General features: G+C 34.0%; 1 protein-coding gene across 3 annotated transcripts in view; it reads left to right on the top strand.

The window, feature by feature from the left end:
- Positions 1-8,974, top strand: part of LOC113494286 — a 25,593-nt gene extending 16,619 nt beyond the window's left edge. For 2 of the 3 annotated variants that reach the window (XR_003400642.1, XR_003400641.1), the window contains exons 2-3: positions 7,624-7,760; positions 8,082-8,974. Coding sequence is in view for 1 of the 3 variants with exons in the window: in XM_026872563.1 (XP_026728364.1) it covers positions 6,855-7,096; positions 7,624-7,760; positions 8,082-8,098 (396 nt within the window). In the remaining 2 variants the exon portion in view is untranslated. Of the gene's footprint in view, positions 1-6,411; positions 7,097-7,623; positions 7,761-8,081 lie in introns of those variants that run through there. The other variant, XM_026872563.1, reaches the window with a different exon arrangement.
- Positions 8,975-9,275: the final 301 nt, after the last annotated feature.

Raw genomic sequence — 9,275 nt, 5'->3', positions numbered from 1 at the left:
CTTTGTAATAAAGATCAAATAATATTTAACAACAGGATGTGAGTTCTTTTTTTTATATAAATTATAATCTACTTAGCACAGTCCACGCGTGATGTTTACGATTCGCTCATTATTATGTTTTCTTAACTTTTCGTAGTAATCGGGTTCATTGGTTTAGATAATAAACAAACTACACGATTTATAAACTTACAATTAAGTATTTACTGAATGATATTAACCATATTATTGAAGTTGATGCCTCACTTAAGAAGAACAATAAAATTAAATACAAACTTTAAGGAGGCAAGATGGCGTTACACAAAGTTTTATTTTTAAATCTTCGGTGTCAAAAAGTTCTTTATTTAAATTTTTGCCTCCCACGTTGCAGCTTTGTTTAATGACGTATGCGTGAAAAAATAAATTTTAAATTTTAGTACCATTTCCATTTGTAATAATGTTTTATCCGTAATTTAAATTGAACAGCATTTGAAATATTGACAATCACGAATTACACGCATATGATAAAGCGACCTTTTTATCCATTATAATGTTGACCTTGATGATATATTATGATATTGTTCCACATGTTTACCAGATGATCGTAAACTTCTTTAACTAGCAATAAATATTATAATAAAGGCATTTTATATTACAATACTTAGGCCATGTTTATAAATTGCGACATTTAAATAGTAATATAATCTTAACCGCCATATTGTATATTCTTTTACGCAAAGGAATTTGCCTTTCAACCTATCATTATTATTATTTACTTAACCTTTCTAGGGTTCTGTACCCAAAGGACAAAATCGGCCTATTACTGAGCTGAGACTCTCTGCTCCGCTTTATGCACGTCTGTCTAGCACTAGCCTGCATCTCATGAACCGTGATTGCAAAAGGTATAGTTGATTGTTTACAGAATATGTATTTCTGTAGGTGTTATCACAACAAGCAATGAAAAACGCCGTAGTACTAGGTATAGTCATAAACACGTAATTTTAAAAGGTGACCAAATTTTGTTCTAAATATGTTTTTTAGTCTAAGTGAAACAGTGTTGCAAATCTTGATTCACACTTGGCCGGTTTTATTAAACGATGAAGGTTGACACACAAAGGTTTCATTCATTTTTTAATCACTGACAGTTCGCAATATGTCTGCCAGGATCGTTAATTGTAATGACGTAGAGTGGTAGGTACGTGTGTCATTAGTGAGTTATCGAGTACTAGACACTAGAAATTAATTAATGCAGCCATTCTCGTATCATATTCGCAGAAACTTGTAACAATCATAAATAAATTTAATGCCGATAACTTGTTTTACAGCATTGCATATAAATCATTGTTTTTTTCTATAAACAATTATGGTATTAAGTTTAACTAGTAGCGACATTATCATATCATTTACAAATGTGACCAGTAAGGTAGAGGTTCTATTACTGATATTAGGTATTATCAACTAGCTGTTGCCAGCAAATCGACAATGATCCCACGGGAACATACAATCTTGATAAAAATATTCTTTGTGTTAATCTTTCTACCAAGTTTCGTCTAAATCCGTCCAGTAGTTTTTGCGGGAAAGAGTAACAAACATACATACAAACTTTTATGTTTTGAATTTTAGTAGAATTTGTAGATACTATTTAACACCACAACTAAACAAGGAGTCTGAGCTTCAATTTAAAAAAATGAGTCCTTCTTGCCAAGGTAACCGATATCAAGAGCATTTCTATTTTTTTTTTTTTTTTTTTTTTTCTGGCTCTTCACGGTTTGTGTTGGCCAATGACAAATTTCTATTTTTAGTCTTAGATAGTCATTATAACGTATATAACATAGATAACGATTTATTAAAAAAAAGAAAACAAAATGGTAGACGAGCTTTTTTTTAAATTGCCGCATAGGTTTTCCGGCTGCGGTTTTACGTTATGAATTTATTTTAAGACGCAAAAAGTTTGCATAACATTACTCCCCAAAGTTCAAGGAGGTACAAATACATGTAAGTAGGTAATCCTTAACTTCTGTTTTAAACTTTTGATATAATTGTTCCAAAGATTGATTTGACGGAAAATGGCGGACTCAAAGATTAATTAATTGTTATTTATGTGATCTCTTCTATTGTAGTAAATGATACAGTTAATCACAACAATGTTACAAATGGTTACGAAACTAGACGATTTGATTGTGATGTCATTTTTTATCGAACGGACCACTGACCTTCATTGGCGGTAAATAATTTAGTAGCAGAATACGGCAATGGCCGAAAACAAGGTATACCGCGATTACTATCAACAAAAATGAGAATGCTTTCATTGTGGGAGCGAGATGGTAGTCTAAACCTTGTATCGTTGTCTCGCTTGTTCAATATCAACAATCTTGCGATGAGAAATCATAGTACGGTGATATCACTTTCAGTAGCAGACCCTGTCTCTGTAAGTTTGAATTTCGAACAAAGACAAAGCTACAAGGATGGCTCTTAAGCTAAATAAATAAGTTGCCAGTAATGTTTTCAATCGGAGTAATGCTGCCTGGCCTTAAATAAAACCGGTCAAGTTCGAGTCGGGACTTAAAATGGGATATAAGTATTTGCAAGGTCAAGATTGAGTCGGGACTTTTAATAGGATTTATTTGCAATCAAAATCTTTCACCCATAAAATTGATTACCGTATAGCTTACTTCGACGTTCATTATCAATTTAAGTTACAGCATCAACAGAAATACATCGCCTCTGAAGAAACAAACTGGTGAAAAGTTATAGGATTTCAATTTTACCGTTAAGATATGGAACTTTAAAAATATAAGTAACAAATCTCTTTAACATCGGATTTTGATACAATTTTAAAAAAAGAAACGTCAATCTTTAAATGTATCCTAACCGCATAGGTAACTACTATTAATAAATCACCACAATAACCACACTTTCCACACTATTCATTTATTGTTCATTACAATTTAATTACTTAAATCTTCTTTAAAAACAGCAAAACCTCAATTATTTTTGTTATAGCAAGTAAATTCCTAAGAACTTTCCTTAAGAAGTGTTCACAGGTTAAAAAGTATTAAATTTCCAATCAAATTCGATAAAAGTTTTAATTAACACCGTCAAAAGTTTAACAGACAACATTTTCATAATTAATTTAATCCACAAGAAATAATTAATGAAAGTGAATCACGGAATTCAATAAAAGTCATATTACTCATTATAAGTGAAATAAATGGTCAGGTTACACAAAGTTTTCTATTGTATTGGTGGAAGCAAGACAGCATGACATAGTGTATAGCGCCATCCCTCTTCATCTTTGACATGTAACTTTATTAATTTTACTTTAGGTTACGGTGGTAGGTCCCCAGTTCAATAGAATAACAATAAAAAATCACGCCATTAGATTCCTTATCAAATTATTTAAATTGCAGCAGGAGTACCAACCTAATGCCAATTTGGGAGTTGCTGTCATGACTTTCTAACTGCGGAATAGAAAATTTGATGTTGTTTTGATTTTTGGTAATATACGAGTAATTGTACTACTTCGCCTCGGTCAGCACAGCTCTGGTAGAAACGGCTCAGCGGACATCCTCGCACGATTCATTTCCATGACACATCTCTGGTGGAAACGCAGCCTTTTACTGTTTAATTTTTCTCCTTCACTAGGGCAATTGTGTTATATTTAAGAAATACATGTTTTCAATACAAATCTATACTAATATATAAAGCTGAAGAGTTTGTTTGTTTGTTTGAACACGCTAATCTCAGGAACTACTGGTTTAAATTGAATAAAATCTTTTTGTGTTGAATAGACCATTCATCAAGGAAGGTTTTAGGCTATAAATCATCACGCTGCCACTAATAGGAGCGAAGATACAATGGAAAATGTGGAAAAAAGCAGGGCAGATATAAATCATAAGTTATATCTTCTAACCACGCGGACGAAGTTGCGGGCAACAGCTAGTATTTTATATGAGTCGTAATTTTTAACCATTCTTTAAACCAAGCTGGTTGAAAGTCGCAGAGATTCTATTTAAGAATCTATTTAAGAACAGAAGGAATGTATATAGTATCTATTGTTTCACGTAAAGGGCGGTGCCAGTTGTTCATTTGTTTATTTTTTATGAGTGATGACGTCAGCGGACTCTGTGACGTCAGATAAACGATCGCTTTGTTAAGAATGCTTTTGTTATGATTTTTATTAGATGAAATGTAAGTGCATTGATTGATAGGTTTACAAAAGAAATAATTGAACTCATGAAGATGTTGATGAACGCAAATTGTTAAAGTTTTCGTATTCGAGAATGCTCAGTTAAATATCTCCGTATTGTTAAGTGGATTTGTAGAAACGCATTGTCATTTTATGACGTCACTTACCGTATGGTGTCTTATTGAATGCGGCTTCTAGACTTAGTAATTAAATGAATAAGGGATATGTAAGGGAACTCTTAAGTACAACATTTAATATATTGTAATTTAAAACTAAACAATCATTTGCTATATACGCAAAAAAACACAGGAAACTCTGAAGTTATCGAAATCGTCTCAAAATCATCAAAAAAAATCCAGTTTAGAATTTCTTGCTCGAATTCTCACGGCCTGAAAAAATCTTTGTAAAAGTTTAGGTAGCATCACTGAAACAATTCAAGAACAGATTTGTCAAAGTTTTTTTTTTTAAACTTAACAGGCTTAACATAAGCGTATTTATCAGGATCAGCCAACTAGTTTCGGGCTCTAGTTCCAGCGGGTTACTAATACTTTACAAAAGGCTAGATCATTGACTGCAGTCAGATTAAAAGTTGCTGTAACATTTAGTCAATTCAAAGGAAATACATTGTAGGAGTAGGCTACCAAGGGGGAGGCCCCTTCTAGATCTACCAATATGAAATACCTAGTAACAAATCCAAAAGTCCATTTATACCAGGCATAGGAAACTATCACAATAGAATAATAGAAAACCGTAAATTGACCAAATAATTGACTGGCCTGTTGGTCTAGTGGTTAGTGACCCTGACTGCTATATCGGAGGTCGTGGGTTCGATTCCCACCCAGAACAAATGTTTGTGTGATGAGCACCATCATTTGTTCTGTGTCTGGGTGTAATTTATCTATATTATTTATGTATTTAGAAATATATAAGTAAGTTTATCAGTTGTCTGGTTACCATAACACAAGCTCTGCTTAGCTTGGGATCAGATAACCATGTGTGAGTTGTCCCAAGATTTATATTTATATTTATTTATTTAATAATAGAAAACCAAAAATCTACCCCAATCTAACGTAATGAAACCTTATTACAGTAATTTAGGTCAATAAAAGGTTACGGCTGTGTTACAATGGAAGAGAATTAACCTGAAGCGGTAACCGTATTACCTAAATCCCACTATTATAAAGGCGAAAGTTTGTGTGTATGGATGTTTGTTCCTCTTTCACGCAAAAACCACTGAACGGATTTAGATTAAACATGGTACACGGATAACACTGATCTATACTAATATTATAAAGAGGAAAGGTTTGTTTGTTTGACACGAATAAGCTTCGAAACTAATGGTCCGATTTGAAAAATTCTTTCACTGTTGTGAAGCTCCATTATCCCCGCTGAACATAGGCTATAATTTATTTCAAAAATATAAGGGGTTTTTTAAGAAAATTGTGATGTGTAACCCAACTTATATCTTCTAACCACGTGGACGAAGTCGATGGCAATTGCTAGTAGTTTTGGTAGTTTATAACCAGGCTAAACACATAGGTAGGGACACGAAAAAAGTATCGATACTTTATGGTATCGAGTAGGTTTCCATTTGATACCGATACTTTTGTACTCGATACTTTGTTTTCGATACTTTTACTTAGCAAGTACTTTTGACAAGTTGAGTAGCTGGAAGTACAATTACTAAAACCCGTAACCGCCTATCGCCAAAAACGCTCGACAAACTTCTTTTTTTGAGCGATTGTACAGAGGAGGAATGGGATTTATAATATTTTAGACTAAAACATTGTGGCTTTACTTACAGATAGTTTTTATTTATCTTATATTTATGTACCATTTGCTATTTTTCATTTTCTCTTACTGAATGAAGGTACAGTACAGACGATACTTACTAACTAACATTGACAAACTAACGTATGGCGTAGGAAGGCCCTGACTGAGCAAAGAACTCGATACTTTGAGGTATCGATACTTTTGTGTCGATTCTTTTACGAGTACGATACTTTTTTATCGATACTACTCATGAGTACAGAATCGATACTTTCTATTCGATACCGTGTCACTACACATAGGATAGTTTTATCCCGAAAATGTTTGTACATTCAAATATTTACACAAAATTACTTTGATGCACAGAAACTGTGTTCGAAATATTACAATATCAGGAGATCTGTCCCTTATTCTCGCTGGTTTTTTTTTTACCTTAATTAACACATCCAATTTTTTATGTACCTATAGAAAAGTACCTAGCCATATAGAGTACGTTTAAAAATATGTGACTAAGTAGGTAAATTAGATACAATTATTTACATATTTACTCGTTACAAACACTTTTTCTAATCAGCCATGCGAAACGTCAAAATGCCCGCTAAATATCCTGTCAAACGAGTTTCCTCTAAGCAGTGGTGTAACAATAGATAATTCGTTACCATGCAGGTTTTATTCTATCCTAGTAATATAAATGCGAAAGTTTGTATGTCTGGATGTTTACACGAAGTACATGGATTTTTTAACTTGCTTAGACGTAACTTGTCACACAGATCTTTTAAATACATATTTCGGGAGAGTACGTAACACAACCATCTGGCTAGCCTAGCCTGTCCTCCTAAAATTTAAAAGGAAAACATCACAACTTATTTTTCATATAAAATCAGTGTCAATTGAACTATTCAAACGAACGAACGCAAATATGCCGAAAAAAAAACCGTTTTGTGTATTCTGCGGCAGTAAAAGGAAAGTATTAATATCATTTAGTGAAAATGATATTAGAAAATGCTCGTCTATATTGGAGATCCGTCAAAGTAATAATTTACCGTCAAAAAATGTTAAAGTGCCGTTGGAATTGAACGATATCGAACAATACCATTCAAAGTGTTATAAAAAATTTTGTACTTTACCGCCTGAGTATAGGAAACCATCAGCAGCGTCAGGGTATGTTAAAGATTATAAAATTTTGACCTTCATGCTGATTTGAGTGTAGTGTCATTTATAATTTAAATACTCCTTAATATTAATATATATATTGAAGCTTGCAGCGTCACCAACAATATTTTTTCGTTTCATTATTTTTGCTTTGTTATCATCTCAATTTATCTTTTTTGGTATGAAGATCCTAATAATCATTATTGACACCTGCTCCCTCGTGGGAAAAAACGGATCGTGTCACTGACCAAACCTAAACTGCTGTGCTACGTCATCAGTGTTTTTGTATCGGTGTATGGCGTTGCAATTCTTCATACATCATCATTGGCCTCTAGCAATTCTTCATACCTACAATCATCGCAATTTACCTAACCGATTTTTCTGTCATATTTAAAATAAGATTGTTAAATTACCGTAGCTAAATTCTGCTGAAATATTTTCGCCTCTTACAGATCAAACAGAATTCCATTACAAATGACGATGTACGAACTAAATCAAAGTAATTTCATATAAAACAACAACGTATTTACTTCTAGCTCGAGAGGAGAAGCTCAAACGTCAGATGAAGACGAAGACGGTAACTTGCAATGGGCAAAAAAAAGAATCGATTTTGCTTCATCTGAGGAATCTCTAGTGCCATCCGTTGGCAGCGTAACGGATAGAAGCGAAAGTGGTATGAAATTTTTGTGCGACACTTCCTTTGAGCGAATATACGAGTATATCTTATCTTAACTTTAATTATTATAATGATATAATACCAGCCTATACCCACTGGGAACTGGCCTCTTCCCGTATAGGAAAGATTTGAGCCACGCCCACGCTACCTCACTGCGGGATGGCGATTTCAGATTCCAATATTTGAAATCCAGGTTTCCTCACGATGTTTTCTTCCACCCTTGAATCATGCGTTGAAATTTGATTGCACCTTTTGCATACAAATCCCTGTATAGGCACCATCACCTTGAATTTTAATCATTTACACGTTAATTTACAGATGATGAAGACGATTGAGATGAAGACTTTGAAAAAGATGAAGAGAAAATGAAAAGAATAGGGTTCTGGTGACGATTCATCGAGATGACAATAGCGATTCTAGCGATTACGAATAAGTCCGTTAAACTTACTGATTTCTGTCTTTAGATCTCCTTTTTTATATTCCTTTTTTATTAATTAATCTTATTTCCATTTTATCATCGATATTACTTTATACAATGTATTTTTTCACGTACGTGAAATAAAATAATATGTTCTTATCTTTTTTTCTCAAGAATTCTGAGCCTTGAGGTCACCGTACCAAACCCACTGCGCGTAACATGTCGCGGATTCGATCTCCGCTGAGTCTGGGTGTGATCATCGAAGAATACCATTCTGGTCTGAAAATTGGTGCGTCCAAAAACAATTGGCTATCATGGAACCCGCTACGAAAATTATCAGAGGGTATCTTACTGTCAGCATATTCTTGCAGTCTTTGAAGAGAGTTGCCGCTCTACGCCGCAACTGCTGTCATATAGCTTGAAGATGTGCTGGCAGGAATAATGTAGCAAATAGGAGGATAAGGAAAGCAGTTCTCGCTTGCTATAAGCGGACTTATTTGTTGTCTAACCAAGCGATTATCACTGGAAACGAATAGAGTCTGAAATAGCTGATAAACCTTCACATTCAACATTAGGAAGATAACATTTTTAACTATAGTCGTAGCTATGTAAATTAGCAGAAACGTGAAACAGACCCGATAAGGAATTTTGCCATTGTACTTTTAAACCTTGATAAAAGCCTGGCAAGCACGAGCCGGACTTAATCTAGAGTTCCGTACCATCAAAAATACCTGAATAACCATACTTGGTACTAGATGATGGGTTCCCTTTTCCACACATAAGCTTTAAATTAGTCCATTGTGTTTCGGGTGGCTTTGGGAAGCTGTCAGTCCATGCCAACTCTCTCCAGAAGCGCAGAAGTCTTCCGGGATATTCGCAGGCCTCTGTGATGCAGCTCGGTAAAGTGATTATCCCTGCCCGGTAATCCGCGACTCCCGTACACTACAGGAGCACGTGAGCAAGAACTTAAGTATAAAGTACAATATTTATGTTTTTTTTCTAACTCGAAAAAAATATTAACTGATTATTAAAAGGTTGATCAAGACTGATTATCATCTCTGTATATTTAAATGGTCCGTTTCTGAGAACAAGGA

The sequence above is a fragment of the Trichoplusia ni genome, chromosome 5, assembly GCF_003590095.1.
Source record: "Trichoplusia ni isolate ovarian cell line Hi5 chromosome 5, tn1, whole genome shotgun sequence".
Classification (NCBI taxonomy): Eukaryota; Metazoa; Arthropoda; class Insecta; order Lepidoptera; family Noctuidae; genus Trichoplusia; species Trichoplusia ni.
The sequence above is the reverse complement of the archived record's forward strand: the minus strand, read 5'-3'. Positions and strand labels throughout refer to the sequence as shown.